Source organism: Ostrea edulis, chromosome 3, assembly GCF_947568905.1.
Source record: "Ostrea edulis chromosome 3, xbOstEdul1.1, whole genome shotgun sequence".
NCBI classification, from domain to species: domain Eukaryota; kingdom Metazoa; phylum Mollusca; class Bivalvia; order Ostreida; family Ostreidae; genus Ostrea; species Ostrea edulis.
In genome coordinates this window covers 68,692,562-68,712,763 of record NC_079166.1, presented here as the reverse complement: position 1 = coordinate 68,712,763, position 20,202 = coordinate 68,692,562, and the positions used below count along the sequence as shown (strand labels likewise).

The 20,202-nt window shown below is 35.3% G+C and overlaps 1 protein-coding gene and 1 long non-coding RNA gene across 2 annotated transcripts; both read right to left on the bottom strand.

The window, feature by feature from the left end:
* Positions 1 to 2,863: 2,863 nt before the first annotated feature.
* LOC125657003 (uncharacterized) lies at positions 2,864 to 6,043 on the bottom strand. The gene is made up of 3 exons (XR_008801162.1): positions 5,730 to 6,043; positions 3,746 to 3,784; positions 2,864 to 2,962 (listed from the first exon to the last, which is right to left on the bottom strand). It is a non-coding gene; the product is annotated as an uncharacterized LOC125657003 (long non-coding RNA).
* A 7,191-nt stretch (positions 6,044 to 13,234) lies between these two features.
* Positions 13,235 to 18,902, bottom strand: LOC125674006 (uncharacterized). Its single transcript, XM_056158681.1, has 6 exons — positions 18,822 to 18,902; positions 18,441 to 18,534; positions 18,030 to 18,226; positions 14,518 to 14,678; positions 14,003 to 14,178; positions 13,235 to 13,364 (listed from the first exon to the last, which is right to left on the bottom strand). The coding sequence occupies exons 2-6, from the start codon at positions 18,520 to 18,522 to the stop codon at positions 13,318 to 13,320; spliced, it is 663 nt and encodes a 220-aa protein (XP_056014656.1). The 5' UTR covers positions 18,523 to 18,534; positions 18,822 to 18,902; the 3' UTR covers positions 13,235 to 13,317.
* Between the last annotated feature and the right edge of the window lie 1,300 nt (positions 18,903 to 20,202).

The following is a 20,202-nucleotide window of genomic DNA, read 5'->3' as shown; positions in this document are numbered from 1 at the left end:
GTTCTTGTAAAAAAAAAATTATTTTCATCACATTTTCTCTGCCTTTCAAATGCCTCTTCTTCAGTAATTATTTCTCCAACATATTCTAGAAGAAAATCCCCTGCTCTGAAGTCTTTTTCGGCAAATACACCAAATCCTGCATAATGCAAGAACAAGTGCATTCATACAAATAGAGCACAAGCAACTCAGCATTAGTTCACCTAAAGTAAACAGTACACTGTATGTATAGCAATAACATTTCTTTCTCATTTGCACTCAATTTCAGTGATTCAATATTTGGTGATACAAGTACTTATTAGGATCACATACATGTACAATACCATGCAATTACAAGCTTATGTGTGTCTGAGTTGATGGGTCAAACACACAATAGTGCCAAAAAATATCAATATGATTTTTCAAAATCTACTACATGTAGGTGAGCATTTATAATAGCACAAGCAAGCAGATAAATTCTTATTTCAAACCTTCTAAAAACCTCCTAAAAATATCTATATTTAAAGTATATTCAAGAAAGGGTACAAATGTGGCAATCAAAATGGAAAGACCAGGGACAAAATTGAAAATAAATACGATCGACACATAAAAACACACAAAAAACAAGGAAACGCATGAACCCTAGAATCATCCTGGGTGAGGCCAGGTGTTCCAGAAGAGTGAGCACTTCATGAGTGAGTGCTCCACATGTGTCACTCGTCATGCATTTCTCAAAGTCAAATCAGGTAAGAGACCAGAAAAATTAGTTATGTAGCGCAGAGTATATCACGAGACAATTTTGAAACACTGATGCTGTATCTGTTAACGAGTTTGTGGTGTCGCCCTTAAAACTTTTTCATTGATGATATAAGCTTGGGCATTTGGTATCCCTGTGTCAACAGTTTTTTGGCAAGCAACACAGATCTGTTCAAGAAGTCTTTATACAAAGAGCTTCCTCTAGCATGTCTAGCGTAGCGAATCAACTGGGAAACAAATACACCGTACGCGGGAAAAGATGGAATGTTGCTTGACAAGTGTGGAAAGTTGACAATAGGGAAATTGTAATCATCACGTTTATCATATATCTTCGTGTTTAATTTTCCTTGCCTGTCAAATTAAAAAAAAAGGTCTAAATATGAGGCAGAACAATGCGACTCCATACATGTAGTCGAGTTAATCTCAAGTTCAGGAGGATAAATGATATGCAGATACTTAGAAACAGTATCATTGTTAATCAGTCTTCGACGTTAACCAGCGGCCCGATGCCCGAGGCCAGTAAAATCGGGATCGGGCTTCTTAAAATATTAAACCCTGGAGTCTGGTGGGCCTGTAAATGTTTTCTTATATGTTCTGTATATATTACAAATAAAGCGTGAGATTGACTCAGACTAAATGTCATGACTTAGTAGTCAAATTTCGCATAGAAAAATTATCAACCATGCTGCCTTTTCTGAAGTATAGGGAGGGGGCTCGTCCGGGAAATTCAAAACCACCCAAGCGTATTTCACAATCACAACCATCCGATAAAAAAAAAACCCAAAAACCCTGTCGTACGAGGAGAAAAAAAACGAAAATTCATGCCCCATTGGACCGAGGGCAGTGTTCGAAATTAACCATAGACCGAGTCTATGTCAAATGGCACTGGTCTATGCCAACTGTAATTGAGATAGACCAAATTGTCTATGCCAATTTTCTAGATTTAAAGCAATAAAGTTATCCAAGAGGGCCTTGCATGGTCAGTCGATGTCTGATAAACATTATGAGGAAAGGATATTACAGAAATGGAAAGAAAATACACTTTCTAAGTATATTAGAAGTAAATGAAAATGTTTTAAATTTGTGTTATTATTTTTTCAATGTTATGGTCTAGATGCCAATTCGATGAGGTCTAAGTCATTTTATTTTGGCATAGACCTGTGGTCTATACCAAATTTTAAACCAATTTCGAACACTGCGAGGGTGGGCCTTGGCTAACATTTAAGTGATTCTGGAGAAAACAAAATGTTTTGTACATGGTGTATACAAAACAGAGTTGAACATAAGCTGCTGATGTATCTGCAAGATTAATCAGTCTATGCGAAAGACATCGGACCGTCGGACCTGACCGATGTGCAGTGCCTCAGGTCCGATGCATCATTTTTTACACCGGACCAGAATGTCCGATGTCTCAATGTCCGGTTTTGAGCTTTACTATCTTGATGCGGAGTTTGTTATAAGTAAAAAAAAAATAGCACACATCCAAATTCGTAAATGAATTGATTAAAACCGCATGGACTGTCTAAAGTATTATACGGGAGGGATTCCTGGTATAGTATTACTAGTATAATAAATAAGATTCCCTTGGTTTTGCATTTTCATGTGTTTCACTTTTTTACATTAGGTTTTTCGGTCTGACAAAATTTGGTTCGGTCCGGTGTGTTCATTGATTACACTGGACCGAATGTCCTGTGTGGTCCAAAAACTTTCGCATACACTGGATTAATATGTTGAAAAATAATATAATCCTTTTAATGTCAGTTGTTCTCTAACTATGATCATCTTGACCTGTATTTTCCTACAGTAGAACTGTGCATGTGTCTATAGAGTAGAATCAGTAGATAACAAGAGGTCAAATTAGAAAAAAAACATTTTGGGCCTGTAAAATATTGTTCGGGCTTGCACAATTATTATACTGGGAAGCCCGAAGGGCCTGTGCTTTACAGAGTTTTTCGTGAAGACTGGTTAATACATGTAGATAAGATGTCATCTATGTATCTGAACGTTAGATTAGATTTTGAGGCTAAGATCTTGTTTCTTATGCGGAGTTGTTCCTGCATGAATTCAGCCTTGTAGGAATATAGGAACAAATGAGCAAGCAAAGATGATATAAATATGGTTTAGTCTCACCTTTATAGTCAGATATATATTTTACTTTGAACCCATCTTTGTCAAGACCAGCCTGACACCACCATTTGGCATCTTCCTCAGGCTTCAGGCGTTTTACTTTCTGTTACAAATAAAAACATAAAATGAAAACATCATATATCAGTCAACACTTGGTCATCTAACCATCTTTTAATATCTCAAGAAAGTCACTCAATAAATTGGGATATAAAAAGGTGTGCACTGTCTCAAAGTAGATTATAGTGCAAGTCATGACACATCGTGTTGACATAAGTTTTAAATATCCTAAATAAGTTGGAGATATAGAACACACAAGAAATTAACAAAAAATGATCTAGTGACCTTAAAGATATGACCTAGAGGGTAGGTCATGACATGAATTGTATCATTTCATTCATATGGGTGCAGAGTCAGAGTGCATAGGAAAGTTGACAAAAAGTGTCACAAGGACTGACAAATACAATTTTAATGCACTTGCCAAAGGGCAAGTAGCTATGTCAAAAATCACTTGCCCAACCTGCTGACCAATCACAATACACCCCCCCCCCCCCGAGATAAATGTTGAATATTGAAAAGAGATGTACATGTATACAGTTTCAAAGAAGGGCCTTGCTAAAGAGATCTATATATAGTAATACATATTTAATTATCCATACTGTGAAAAACATGTTGCGAATTGTGTGTGTGTGTGGTGTGTGTGTGTGGGGGGGGGGGGGAGAGGGGGCTCTGCATTTGTGTTAGCCTCCTTTCTTTGTTTACATTACATGTACCATATCCCCACCCCCACATAATGACGAGTTGACAGAAAAAGTTACAATATCTCTGGTGTCAAAGAATGAAAGTGATTGAACATTGGAATCATCTTTTAATGCAAGATTGTACCCACCTTTTGCAAAATGCCTTGACTTTCAAGTCCAGCTTTTAACTGAAAAAGTACAGATGAGTCCACTTAAAGGCATACACAATAGTTACAGGGGGAAATAACTCTGTTTTTCTATCACTAAGGCCATGGCGTCACAATATATGGACAATCAAAGCCATAACAGGCATGTAAACAAACGCCAGTGCGTAACAATAGGTAAACATCATAGTTCATTTTTAATGTCACAGTGATTTAATAAAAGCAGGAAACGTACATCATAATTGCATGTAAATGGCAATGCTACCGTCCGCCAAATAACGCGCCATTCATTGGCATGGGCAAAAATAAGATGAAAAAAGTGTTAAATAATGCCAAATATCTAAAAAAAAAAAAAAAAAAAAAAAAAAAAAAAAAAAAAAAACCAACAAGTGCATTGACCCCATGTTTTGAAAAGAGCATAAATATACGTGTATTATCATTTACAGCATATGAAATTATGAACAAATTGTCATCATGAGGAAAAATTTTAATTTGCCATTATCATGATTATGTATTGTATAAAAGGGTATAAATAATGATAAAAACTGCAATTTTACCCCATAAAAATTGGAAATTCAGTTCACAATGATTTTTTTACAAGAAAATAAATTTAATGAATGCTCTCAACAATGAACCTCAAACAAGGCAGTTCTGACTTTTACTTTGCAAGAAATTTAAGTTTTTATTTAACATTAACATGATTAAACTGTTTTTCATGTATTTTCAAAAATGCCCCCTTATGGCGGCCCCATAGCTCTGTAAATCGCGCATTATGAGGTAATTTTCTTTGCATATATCTAATATTCATATCTTCAATGATACGTGGTGTAATTTTAAAGAAAATATCATTGTAGGAAAAAACTGTTGTGTATGCCCTTAATCTGATAACAGTTGCTTAAGGTTATAACCATAACTACATACGATATACAACTGACATACATAATTATAATATTCTATAAATAGGAATTTTCGCCGTGACGTCAGAAATCAGTCACATGACTTACTGGTTGGCAAAACATTTGAAAGTTTAATGGCCGAATGCTGAGTAAACACAAGCAAAACGATGGTTGTGTCATGTTGTGTAATAGGCTGTGCTAATAAATTTGATAAGAGTAGTCCGAAAAGCTTTTACCGCATACCCAAGAAGCAAGAATCAAGATGAGAGCTCTGGATATCTGCAATTAAGCGTCAACACATCAGTGGTAAATCATGGGAACCAGCGGACATCTTCTGTACTAGTACGTTAGTCATGAATTCCATTAGGAATTATTTACAAGAACAACTATCGTAATTATGCATTTATATTGTCCCATACTTGTAAGCATCTAATGATTTGTAGGCCTTCATAGACTCCTTTGTAAACAAAGATGGTGTGTCGATCAGGTACAGGTAAATATCACCGAACGTCAGATCTGGCCAGGTACCTGGGCTTTGGCTCCAATTCACGTTAAATGGTAAGGATCATGCAGAGAACAGGTACCACGGTTGTACAGTAACTTTACCGTATATCTCCTTTTCGCTTCTTCTGACAAAGAGTTCGCATATGTTGATAAAATATCGTTATCGGTAGACTTCTTCATACTAAGTGCCATTATCAATTTTTGGTTCTGCCAACCAGTTTACACACATGCCTGAATCGTGACGTCGCAGTACGCTTCGGCGAAAATTCCTATACATATTGTGTAGGATTAACATGTATGTATGTAAAATAATACACTAAATATGCAATAAGTATAACTAAGTATACATGTAACTCAAGTATTATACATATGTATGATTATTTTGGGTGCAGAGTTAGAACCTCAATAATGAATAACAAATTTAAGCAATATCAATTTTCATTTAATCAACTAATGATTTGGAAAATATTATAATAAAAAAGTAATTAATAGTGTTTATCTACAGTCAGATACATCTGAGATCTTTTCCTATATAAGACTATGTTCAACTTTTGTGTCATAGTACTGACCTCATCCCGAATTTTCTCGCGTTACCATAAACGCTTGCTGTGCTAGCTATAAACTTGAGATTTCTGGATTTGGTGAAACGTACAAAAAAAAAAAAAAAAAAAAACCGTGGAGTTATGCATAATGAAAACATTCTATAATTATTACTGCTCTTGAAGAGTTGCTTTGGGTTGCATATTTAAAATTTGGCTAAAAGACAGCAAGCTTTTTTGAAAAGCTGATCATTGAACGCATTGATACTTATTAAAGCCGACAGAAATATAGCTGTGTTTTAATCTGCACTATAAAAGAATAATAGTTGATTTGTTTATCCTTGTAAACTTACCATGCGTTTCCCGTAAGATAAATTCGCCATTTTCCGCTCAGGTGGCAGGGGACAGTTTCTTTGGTTTTGAAACATGTGGATAGGGGGTATACACCAAAGTCAGATTATGACAGACTAATGAAAAATCATGTTTCCCTTTTATGTCAATACTTGTATTTCATATTAGTGTAGTTAATAAATTATGACCCTAACTTACATGTAATTTATAAATACTGGTGCTGGTGCACAAAACATGCTCTGAGCAAGTTCCCCTTTTTTGCTTTGATTTTCCCTCATTTGGGCTAATCCGAACCACCCCCACACCATCACAGTACCAAACATGGGGATTTAGACACTGTGCACAATCAAGAACCCTATCTGCCCTTCTCAAAAATCTACCTCTCATATGGGGCCATCCACCTTCCCTCACAGCTACAGACCTTTTGCTAGACCCTGCATGTTTTCACCGGAATTTCTTCAGCAACTGACCACGTGTCTTAGTTTCGTATTTGCACCCATCTATATGCTAGGAATCATGGTGACACCTACATGTTGTATATCAACATTTTTACTAAGCACTCAGCTACATTTGACATGCATCCTAAAATTATTGTATACATTTTTACACATGTAATATCACTTCAAATACGGGGTAATTCCATTTTTTGAAAAAGTTGACCGGGCCTATAGTGCGAAACTGTCCCCTGCTACCTTTAAGAATTCTGACATCTCATGTCATTGACGTCAACTCCCATTTTTGACAAATCTGACTTATTCTGAGTGAAACTACACCAATACATCATGTCGACCGCCCTAAATGTGTACGCAATAAAATTATTTAAAAACCCTACATTTCTGTGTATGATGTTGTCATTTTAGAGTGATGAGAGTGTTCGAGTAAGATCCCTGTGCCTAACAAATAATATTACAAGTATATTGTATCTATGGTAAAAGTGACCTTATATGTGGTGCTACATGCTGAACATGTAATCATGATAACCTATGTAGAAAATGATGGATTAGAGAGAGATAAAGGGACATAACTGCTCTTAAAATCAAGAAAATTTCCCACTTCACTGTCTACTTCTTTACATACTGTATATGTATTAACCTGAAATATGCTCTAATTAAGTAAACAACTCCCCAACAAGATTTTGAATACCTGTTCTCTTCTTACATTCTATTCTATGCCATCCTAATAGTGAAAACTAAAGATTCATGCAATTCAGCCAAATGTCAAAGGGGAGGTGGCTTGTTTACAAGTACCACCCATAAATGAGAAAATGGTGTTAACTGTGTTTTTTGTGTACAAAATGTCTCTAAAATGACTTGTTTCTCTATCTGCAAGTATTTTTTCATAAATATGTATCATGGTGCTGAGAAGAAATGTGATCTACTGTACCTGAGACCTGTCAATCAGTACAATTTGTTAATTACATGTAGAACATGTAATACTACATGTAATCTATGTAAAAAGAATACACAGTATATGAAGTACCCCAAATAACATTATTTTAACCACTAAGCTTATTTACATGTCACTATGATACTTGACCAGATTCTGGTTTTCCATAGTACTAAAGCATAGCTTACCCCCCTTGACTCTGTTGTCTACCATTGTGACACTAATGTGATACATCTATTGAAATAAAGGGTTGTATTACATATCTAATACATTTATCTTGATAATATTAATGAAATGGACTGAATTCCATGGGTTTCAAAAAATGCCATTCTCTTAAAGGTGGCAGGGGACAGTTTCTTTGGTTTTGAAACATGTGGATAGGGGGTATACACCAAAGTCAGATTATGACAGACTAATGAAAAATCATATTTCCCTTTTATGTCAATACTTGTATTTCATATTAGTGTAGTTAATAAATTATGACCCTAACTTACATGTAATCTATAAATACTGGTGCTGGTGCACAAAACATGCTCTGAGCAAGTTCCCCTTTTTTGCTTTGATTTTCCCTCATTTGGGCTAATCCGAACCACCCCCACACCATCACAGTACCAAACATGGGGATTTAGACACTGTGCACAATCAAGAACCCTATCTGCCCTTCTCAAAAATCTACCTCTCATATGGGGCCATCCACCTTCCCTCACAGCTACAGACCTTTTGCTAGACCCTGCATGTTTTCACCGGAATTTCTTCAGCAACTGACCACGTGTCTTAGTTTCGTATTTGCACCCATCTATATGCTAGGAATCATGGTGACACCTACATGTTGTATATCAACATTTTTACTAAGCACTCAGCTACATTTGACATGCATCCTAAAATTATTGTATACATTTTTACACATGTAATATCACTTCAAATACGGGGTAATTCCATTTTTTGAAAAAGTTGACCGGGCCTATAATGCGAAATTGTCCCCTGCTACCTCAATGTGACTGGATACGGAACACAAAACTCCGAGCCCGAGCGTTAATTTCGGAATCGTGAAAATGAAAATCTCATCGAACAACAAAATTTAAAGTTTTTAAATAATAAAATTTTAAATAAAGCAAGTGTCCAGATATGTGCCTATTAGTCATAGAAACAATGTTCAAAAACCGAAAATAAAATATATAGTCGATTTTTGATTTTTCACAACGATTTTTGATGGTCTCCCTAAGGCAGGTTTACTTTATTTTTCAATATACAAAGTCTATAATTAAAATTTATTTTCTGTCCTTAAAACCTGAAAGCGCCTACTCCTGATAACGCATTCTATGAAAGTACAATCTAAAGATACTACTACATAAGATTTATCCTTGAAAGTACAGCGAGTTGGCACCTGCACGATGCTAAAATATTAGGGAGACCAGATTTTTTTCCCCTAATCCTGCGGTCTCCCTAATGCAGATAATTATATACCATTGGTCTATCTAAACATGATTTCATATATATATATATATATATATATATATATATATATATATATATATATAATAAAATTAAAATATATAAATATATAATACATACATATTTCTCGCTGTGACCTTCAATTCGACTTTTAGATATATCGATGAAGTTTTGTCTATTAACAATGATAGCTTTCATTAATATGTCGATTTGATATATCCCTGTGAGCTCGAAATAAAGCACACCACAAAGTCGTCCAGTTCTGCTTCATACTTAGATATTTTATTGAAGGTAGACATTAACGGCAAACTGACAACTCACCTGTATGACAAACGGAATGATTTCAGCTTCTTCATCGTCAACTTCTCATATTTGTGTAGCAATATTTCATTATCACCTGCATATGGTGTTTATATATCTCAACTGATTTGATATGCAAGAGCTTGTTCTGGGTATAGTCAGTTTTTAAATCGAGGTAAGATACTGACAAACAAGTTGATGGTACAGGGATTTCAACAGTCTCGATTGAAGTCAGCATTTCGCAAATTCTATAACGATTTGTTATAACGATCTAGTTCGTCAATATAACCTCGCATTGGGTCAAATGCTGTCTGACGTGTTCCATACCGATTGTTAAGCCGTTCTTGGTACACCGATTTTGACTGCGGATAACTCCGTTTACCTGATCAGGATATAGGGTTCACGGCGGGTGTGACCGGTCAACAGGGGATGCATACTCCTCCTAGGCACCTGATCACATCTCTGGTGTGTCCAGGGGTCCGTGTTTGTCCAACTATCTATTTTGTATTGCTTATAGGAGTTATGAGATTGATCACTGTGCGTTATTTTCACCTTGCATAAATACATCTAGCACTACAACTACACTAATCTACAAACGTATTTACAACGCAGACTATATGTTTTTGGTCTTTATGCTTGCCAGTCAATGTTAAAAGTGGAGCGAAATTAGGACATGCCTTATTTGTCCGAAGAGCTGATCCAAAATGTACGAAGTGATAAAAATAGACTTAATTAATCTCAAGTGGAACGAGTAACCCTATTACGTTGACAAATAGTAAAGCTAACTCGTACTCAGAGAGATTCTATTTGAACTATGCATAAAGAATAAAGAATATATAAAAGATTATAAGTAAAAAATATCAACACACACACAAAAAAGCTAAAAATAAACTATGTAAATGAATGAACACTATGAAAATGAAATAAGAAATGAACAAAATTTGTGAGAAAAATAATGTAAAGATCAAGTTTGAATAAGTAAACGAAGTGGACCAACTCCAAACAAAAACAAAGAATAAGCAGCCTACATGTACATGTGGGAAATTGAATCAACATCAGACATTCCTAGGGTAGACGTGCAAAAAACTGAATCACGGAAACTGATAAATGCGTTTTACATGTAAGCAATCGGTTATGAAGGTCAAAGTAATTAGGGTGGGGGCTTATTGTAAACAGAATTGAAAAGAAAACAAATGTTTTCAAAATTGGTCATATTACCACTGTTAGGGACATGATCAGACGAGTAGGTCTAGATGAAGCTTAACATCTAGTAAGGGCTTAGCCCGTATTCATCCTGATAAAGTCAATAGGTTTGTTGATGCCATGCGGTTCAAATGACTTCAACCTGTACATCCAGAATTTTTCCTTCTGCTTTCTTTCGGTATCTGACCAACTTGGGTCATGATCAATAACCATTACTGTCATGTCCTCCCATCGGTGGTTATTGCCATTGAAATGTGAAGCTACTGGAAAATCTTTTTTTGGTTCTGATGGAGAAATGGTGTTGATCCATCTGTGAAGGTATGTTGTTTCTCCTATGGTCTCCTTCTGACAGACATCGCAACTGATGTTTTTCGTCCCGGAAATTTGACAATGTGGTTCTTCTTGTCGTTGGTCACTTTAGTGATTGGCATATTTTTTGTATTTGACCTTGTATCCATGCGTAATATTTCCTGTCTACCCGAGGATCCCAGTTTTGAAATATTCGCGCACGGGTTTTACGAGGAAAAGTCCCTTTCAAGCAGTATGGCTTCTCTGGGATCATCACCCAAAATGTGATCAGTTTAAGGTTAGAGACGAATGTAGGACAAAGGGTCAAAGGGCAAAAAGTCACAGACAAAAAGTCACGGACAAAATGACCATGGACATGTCACTATAAGAATTTTTATGAAAATAGGACAAAATATCACAGGACAAAAAGTCAGTTTTATAAGAAAATAAGACAAAAAGTCAGTTAGAAATTTTATGAAAGTAGGACAAAATGTCACAGGACAAAAGTCACAGTTATAAGAAATTATTGATTTTTATATATATTTGAAAACATATCTGTTCTTTTTGTAAAGTTTAAGAAACTATATATGCATTTGGGTACCATTTACCTGTAATTGTTAGCTTAAAAGTATATATGGAGTCTCATTTGCTAAGCCAATAATCAGTGGAACTCATGCAGAGTAATAAAGTTGGTTCAAAGTTATGGAGTTAAAACAGTCAAAGAACAAGAAAAACATCATGATTTTATTCATGCACAAAATACAAAGATTGGTATAAATATCAGCATTCTATGTTTTATAAAATAATGAGTTTGTCTTTTTTTTCTAATCAAAAGTAATTTTTGTGACTTTTTGTCCCGTGACTTTTTATCCTATCTGATCAAAAATCATCATAGTGACTTTTTGGCCTGCGGCTTTTTGTCCTACCGATTTTGAGACTTTTTGTCCTGTGACTTTCCGTCCGTAAACCGAAATGTACATCTCCCAACAAATAATCCGATATACAAGATGAATGTTCTAAGCAAAACCGAGAAGATTCAAGTATAATTTAAATTTACGTTTCATTTTACAAACGACTTTCTCAATTCATCAAATACATGTACACATGTATTATTGAAGACCGAGTTTTTGTTAAGGTCAATAATCTTATTTTAAAACTTCAATACTCAACAAAAGAAATATATGTATCAAACAAAGATGCTTGCCCCATCAATTTTAGGCCCAGTTTAATGTATTTGCCATGGTTTCGCTTTCCAACGAATAAAACATTATCATACATGCATTTCAATGCCCAATCATAATTTTACAAATAGAAGTATTTTATCTTATCTTATCATGACTTTTCCTGCGATAATCATCAAGGAAATATCTAAGTTTCAGAATTGGGTTTTGTGTGTATCTTAATGATTAACACATTCATTAAATACTGTAATATGAGATAATGATTTTTCTTAAAAATCGATGCAATTATTTCTTTTGATTTTGAAATTCAATTAAATGAAATGTATGCAGAAGAATTATACTTGTCCATACACGTGTAATTTGCATGTTTAATCTCAGTTGGCTAGAAAACTACATTATAAGCCATGATCTGAGAGGAAAGACAGAACTGTCAAAGTACAGATCTCTTCGACATGTTATCTAATATTTTATAAACTCTACTTTCAAATTAATTTTTATTAAAAAAATGTTTATAAATACTAATTAACTTTTCCGTGATCATCATTGACAATTCGAAACCAAAATATCTGAAGTAGATTATGTTTTACATTGACGATTATACGGATAATGCCCGTTTATATTCGTTCTGAAATACTGCGAAAATTTTAATTCACAACATACATGTACGAAATTTAAATTGTACTCTTCAATTGATTCTATCCATTGGAAATAACTGTCATTGGAAAAAGATACAGTATTCAGACCAGTTATCAACTGTGCAAATACAGGTAGTTTACTCCGCCGCGGTATAAGCGTGGTCTCGCGATTCCCCGCTATGAAAAACCGCGACGGTGTAATGTGGAAAGGATTTACTTTCCGTCGCGGTGACGCGGTATATAAGGGGTCCGCGTTAGCTGCACTATATATATATGTGTGTGTGTGTGTGTGTGTGTGTGTGTGTGTGTGTGTGTGTGTGTGTGTGTGTGTGTGTGTGTGTGTGTGTTCTAGATTCTTGGTGAGATTTAACAATCAAAATATGGGTCAATTTCTATCATCAGCTTCATCCCCGTTTCTATAAAGTATACGTTTTTATTATATTTATATACCTACATTAGGTATACAGTGAAAGTTGAAGATAAAGAACAGTGATCAATCCCATAGTGCATAGCGCTTAGACTGTTAATTTGTAAATCGTCTGGGGATAAAGAATGTCGTATGCCTCAATGACCTTTAAAACGGTAGTCCTATGTCACGGTAGGCCTTCACACGATCAATACCCTTACTGATACATCCAAGAGCGTCATTCTTAAGTCAATTGTCGAGGCACTTCTCCCACACTCATTTACGTCTATATTTGTGAATATGCTTGAATTGGACATAAAATAACACATCATCTTTATTGAACATCTTTAATGTTTTCCATTGCAACGAATGAAACCATTTTTTTTTTCGACAAAAAGAAGCAGCACGCAGGAAGCTTACACAGTCTGTATGTAAACGTTCATAACATCGGCAAAACCGGGATCTGCAAACAAAATACAGAATAATATTTAAAAAATTGCATTATTTCCGATTCATTTTGGAAACAGTGATCACAGGATGAAACTATGGCATTCAATAAGCTTGAAATGTAACTTAAAGTTTATTGAACGGTTACTGAACGGTGACAGAACGGTTACTGAAAGGTGACAGAACGATTACTGAACGGCGAATAAAAGGTGACTAAATCACAAAAACTGGGCGAACTGAATGACAGTTTCATACTTTGGATCATAGTATAATCATATGATCTATAGAAAGAAAAGAAATTATGCCCTTATTTTTTCCAGAGAGAAAAAATATCTCAATGATACCATATAGATACATGGAGAGAGAGAGAGAGAGAGAGAGAGAGAGAGAGAGAGAGAGAGAGAGAGAGAGAGAGAGAGAGAGAGAGAGAGAGAGAGAGACGGGGAGGAAGAGGAGGGTAGATATACACAATCCACATGTACATACGTGTATGTAGTCGTAAAGTAAGATGTACAATAGTGAGGTTGATATATTTTACATTATCATACTCGGTCTGAAATCACTGAAGTGCTTCAACTAAACTTTACAGCCATTGTATCATATAATAAGTTGTGGATAGAATAGGAGGAATGTGTTTACTATAATGTCATTTACTTCGATTCCAGTTCGTCAGTCCTGACCCTTTACTGTACATGAACAGCGGGAAGACTCCCTTATTGGCCCACGTGCAATCATCTTTATTATCTATCACCACAAACCACCCCACATCCCTTGGACATCCGCCATAGTATCTGTTGATGTAGAAGTGTCTTTTGACATGAGTGTGGTGCCTGAAAAGATCAAAATAGTCATAAATGTTGTAGATTTCTACGGAATAGATGTATTGCATCTGATGACATCACTAAAAGTATTTTGTTATAAACAGTACAGCCATCGTAACGACTAGAAGTTCTGATATCCATGAAAATAGAATGTACATGCAGATATAAAAATCAATTTTAATTTTGAACATTCATGAAGACGTGAACTACAGCGCTTCACGTCTAAATACTTTTCAATAAGAGCTAAGATACATGCTTCATGAAGTATGCTGACTTTTTAACGTCGCAGTTCATGCCCTAATATCAGAAAAGATTCGATAAAATAAAACTCCGCTAACATATACGTACCCTGCGATGGAGAAAAAGTTTGTTCGTGAATTCGGTTTTAGGTCGTACCAACTGCTGTGTAACAATCTCGATTTGCTGAACCAGTTGATGAAAGAACTCCCACTGCCATCAAATTCCAAGTAAGCCAGCGTTTTCCCTTGACCTCCAAGTACTACCCGGACCTGAAAGGTATATTTACCATGGCTACAATCGAAATGGCTTGGAATTGTAAGAAGAATCAATTTCGTTTGTATCTGAATGCTGTAACACGTCCCGTGGAAGAAAGGTTTTTCTCAAATAGAGACCTAGTCAGTATTAGGTGAAATGTCATAAATTTTTATATATGGCACCCAAAACTGGAGCAGTTATGATTCTTTATCGTGTTAACGCCTACCGTGCACCATGTACATTTAGTTGCGACGGACGAATCATGTGCAGTAGCGGTGTACTTTATCAACGTCATATCGGAAAGACCCGACACTTTTACATATAATTAAATGTGTTAAACAAAGAAACATTTACTACTTATGTTAAATGTCTTAGGTTGGAAGAAGTACTGTGATCGAGAATCGATGACTGGCCGTCCTGATTGCAAAATGATCGCCCTTAACACCAGACGACAGAGACCGGTAGAATAGGAATTGTAATATGTGTCCCGTAACATATAAAGTGTATTTTAGATCACCTAATTCATATGAAATGGTAATATATCCTTTTCTTTTAATCTTAAATGGTCAAACACGATCATGATATTAATCAAATATATATTTGGATTTATGCATTAAGATGCCTTACATTTACAAATAGTTCTATTTTTAAAAAAAACACGATACATGTATTATTCTACCCCTAAATACACAAATATCTATTTTTTCATGTATGAATTCTTAGCAAATAAATCGGCTATTTCATATGCCAGTAAGAAGTCAGTGTAATATCATATATCATCCCATTGTAACGGTGAAAATTTGGAGTAGTTCAGTTTATGTTCAGTGTAATAAAATTTCCTGTTAGGTGGTCATTTAACCTGTGAAAATTGAATTGTTTGTATGGGAGATGAAAATAACGAACATTGATCAATCTCATAAATTCCATAAGCAATACAAAATAGAGAGTTGGGCAAACACGGACCCCTGAATATACCAGAGGTGGGATATAGTGCCTGGGAGGAGTAAGCACCCCGTGTTGACCGGTCACATTCACCGTGAGCCCTATATCTTGATCAGGTAATCGGAGTTATCCGTAGTAAAAACCAGTGTGGCAAAAATGACCAGTATTGTCATGAAACATGTCAGACCGCATTTGACTCAATGATAGGTTGTATTGGCAAACTAGATCGTTTTAATGATCATAGAGTTTGCGAAATGTTGACTTTAATCTTGGAAACCCTGTATCATCAACTTGTTTGTCAGTAGCCTGCTTCGATTAAAAAACTGACGATATGCAGAACAAACTCTTGCGTATCGAATCAGTTGAGAGATATTAACACCATATATAGGTGATAATAGAATGTTGCTATATGCATATTTCTAAATCTTACGAGACACGCTGTAACCGTAGCGAGTTTGATAAAAACGTAAAGGTACAGAAGATTGATCAATCTCATAACTATTGTAACGAATTGCAATTATTGGAATAAACTTATCAAAAATAGTGTATAAACTATATAAACGTGTTTGTTTTTGTCATCAAATCGGTAAGGGTGTTGGTAACGGCCATCTATGTGCCGTCATTCTTTTGTTTAAGCGCCCTATTATTTGTAAGGAACACAAAATTCCAGACAACTACTTTATAATATATTGAGTAGCTTGAGTTCAATCTTTATTATTTTAATGTACAAATTCTCTATTCATATTGTTATTTTATTATAGAGCTTTTTAAAACTGTATCAAAAAATGTCTTGAAATTTTCGAAATTAAAATCCAAAGACATAAACTGCTTCGAACCTAAGACATTTCGCATTCATGAAGGTCAGAAGCTCTTTTCACTGAATTCACGTAGGCTGATGAGAAATGTTGTAAAAATTAAACACTGTTTTATATGACAAAACTCTATACTAATATTCTATATGGGATATTTAATCATTCTTATAATTTGTAAAGAATCAAATATATTTCCAATATCAGTAAATCATCGTTAAATTTAGTCTGAGGATGTATTGTAAGTAATTCAATAGTCTCATGCCTCTCTATTCCTTAAAACAATAGATCGTGGCCCACTTAGGGCCTCTGTTCCGTTACTTATTTTAAGAAATGGAGAGGTATATGTACTTAGGCATTAACTTAAACATATCGATTGTTGAATTATGTTTACTGGTAAATAAAATGAGTCCTTGTTAAGGATAAGTTGGTCAGGCACATTTTGTTCACATATACGGCAAAACTTTGGGTTTTAAGCCATTCAAAGTTTCGCTGTCATGTTGTAATAAACTATCCTCGCCCACCTTTTCCATTATCTATATAACTTACGCATTTTCATAACTTTTCTTGTTTTTCTTTTTCTTTTTTTAGAATAGATATTTGAAAGATCTTCAGAAGCTTGAGAATAATTGCATATTTGAATGCATCATTATTTAAAGTATGTAGCATTCATGTATTCAAGCTCGCTATATGTATATACCTGAAGTTTTTTATTCTATAGATAATTTATGTTCAGTTGAACAGGTAAAGCAAAACATGCCAAATTTATCCAATAGCCACATCATCTTTTGTATCACTCTCCTACGAAGAAAATTAACGTTTCTATTATTTTGTCGTTTAATTCATGTTCGGTGTTACTAAAATACCGATTATGGGGCATATCGGAGAAATACTACGGCAAGTTCATGCCTCAAAGACATTAACTAATCTTCTCGGCTGCATCTTGGAGAACAGTTATTACCAAGGGAGTTATTGTCCTCGTAGCTTTTCAAACAAATAAAAACCTTGAAGTTGACCAACAGTAACAGTGGTAGATATACACGGAAATATTCACACCATATCTTCAGTTTAACTAAAAGGTGGTGCGCTGTAGAACGTGACTGGCGGCGAGGTTTGCCCCAAAACTGAAAAGAAACCTGAATACAGGTATACTATATATTCTGCCCTCCAGTTCCGATCCACATAACTTTCCATTAGGAGATAGATTGTATTACTTTGAAATAAATAGCAAAGTTAGAAGAACGTCAACTCTTAGATTTTCCCATGGTGTGTGAGGATAACATTGATTAACCAGAGCAAATATAATGTACAAGGTACTGTTAGGACGCAAGAGGACAATAATGTGCACCCCATGTTTAGCGTTCGAACTTCCGTACATCTTATCAAATTTTACACTTACACACACACACAAGTTGCATTTTCCACCCAGATGTCTTTGGAGATATATAGATTAACATAACGCATTGATCTTTAATTGTAATCGAGCTTATGGTTTTCTATAGTGTTATCTGTAATGATTTCAACTACACGTGTAAGTTTAATTCTTTTACAAGGGTGGAATTATAAATAGTGCAAATTGTTCTACATGCATTCAAAACCTGTGTAAGTGCGTACCTTCAAAATGCTGAGAGATCTCCATTTATCAATTAGAGGACTTCGAAGATGCTTTCTAGTATCTCTCCAATTATCGAGATCAAAACCGTCCGGAATGCAACCAACAGCTGGTGTGCATCTTGAAGGTGATCTCCTGCACCATGCCGCACGAACATCCTGTCTGTTACCTTTCACAGCATGGAAAACTAGCTGCCAGTCTGAAATGGATGTAGATATCAGTTTATGTTATCGGATTGTTAAGATATATGTACTACTTTTGAGAGTCGAACAATTAATTTACTGTTTAGAAAAACTTAGTAAGTAAAGTATGAAAATATCAACATTTCATAGAACATTTGACACTACAAAAAGGACACATTATTATTTCACAAAATGAAATTGAAAACGTTTTGATCATCAATTAAAACTTACCATCTTCTTCAGATATGCCATAACTACCGGAAAGATCATGTGCAAAGAGCACGCAAACCAACATCCATGAAAACCAGATCATGTCGATTTAACCCTATAACATAACAATATTAAAAAACGAGTGAACAATCTCATCAATCATATAAGGAATACTTAATCAAGGGTAGGGTAGACACGGACCCCTGGAAATACCAGAAGTGAATTAGGTGGCCTGGAGGACATCGCATCCCCACCGACCAGTCACCTGCCGCGAGCCCCACACATTGATATCATGTTTAATCTAACACTATCTAAGTATATCAAATTAAATGAAAATAACATTGTTAGAAACCTGCCACATATGAGATCATATTATCAAACAATTACAACCATATCACTTACCTAGTATGCTCAGAAGATTCCTCTGTCAACTGTTAATTCGAGTAACTCAAAATGATTTCTTATATACAAAATAAAGTATCTGTAATCGAAAACACCTGTGATTATTTAAAACACATTTTATTGTTTCAATGTTTCGATTATCATAAACGTTTTATAGAATTTCGTAAAACAGGTCCAATTTCATATCCAGTAAATGCTGTGACACACTTGTTTCTGAAGACAAAAGCGGATGCACCAAACTTCTAAAAGCGACTTGTACACAATCTAATTATTTAAAACAATCTGTCACATGCAGTATGTTATCGGATCAATCAACCTATCAATCTATTAATGTTCTTCATGATTAGATTTTTCAAAACTGGGATACAGCCTGCGTTTTGTGATTCTTGACGTTCTGCATACAATATCCTCTTTAAACCAAATAAAAACCCTTTCAAATCCTGTCGTCGATTCCTTAAAATTATATTACTAACAATGAGACGTTATCCCGTCAACATAAACAAAATTTTAGGTCGTATCTTTTTTTATTTTATATATATTTAATCATATTTCAGGTTTCTTGTTTACATCATGTATTTCATATGATGTACTATCAGTAAAAAGAAAAAGTTCGTTTTGTGTAATATGTTTATACACGAGGACAGAATTTGATTAAATTTGACACTGATGTTACTTTCATGGATTTAGTTGAAATTCAGCCGACCGTGACCCCACTCGCCGTTGCGTGCAATCAGCATTCTTTTTTCAAGAAAGCATACATGACGGGTACTCTTTCACCATTATGTGCTGGTAAATCATTACAAATCGAACCACTGGAACACTGCCGAGACTGAATGAAGTCGATTGGGATAGAGTCATTCTTCTGATAATACAGGGGCATTTACAACGTCATATAGCTCAGTAATATTGTGTACATGAGACAACACTATACCGTTTAGTTGGGCGTCTCAGAGCCACAGAGAGATCGGGTTATCGCCCTAGGAGAGAACGTCCGTGTGTTACGTCGCGACGTCAAGATAGAGACATATATCTCTAGCACCCACGTAATCTATTTCATACGGCGACAGAGATTACACGCCAAGTTCTCGGCACTATGTTGGTCCGCCACTTACGCAAAGGCAACGCCACTATGAAATGCAGTGCCTGCTTGCACATGCACGTAATCGGTTTTGTTTGGCCCATTGGAGACGCGTGATCTTCATTGACAGGTATATCTTTACACTTTATAGATCAGAGGGACCACGACGTGTCTATCAACATCACGGTGAGCAATATTCTATGCTTTCGTAACGGAAAGCGACAAAATTGGGGGTATGATATGTTATGGTATGGGCACGGTTATCTCACACCTCACATGGTCATCCACAGCAATGTTACAGCA

Coding starts and splice junctions, on each gene's coding strand:
- LOC125674006 (XM_056158681.1), bottom strand. CDS start 18,522: ATGATCTGGTTTTCATGGATGTTGGTTTGCGTGCTCTTTGCACATGAT. Junction 18,227..18,440: donor TGGCATATCTGAAGAAGATG/GTAAGTTTTAAT, acceptor CATCCATTTCAG/ACTGGCAGCTAGTTTTCCAT. Junction 14,679..18,029: donor GATCTCTCAGCATTTTGAAG/GTACGCACTTAC, acceptor TATACCTTTCAG/GTCCGGGTAGTACTTGGAGG.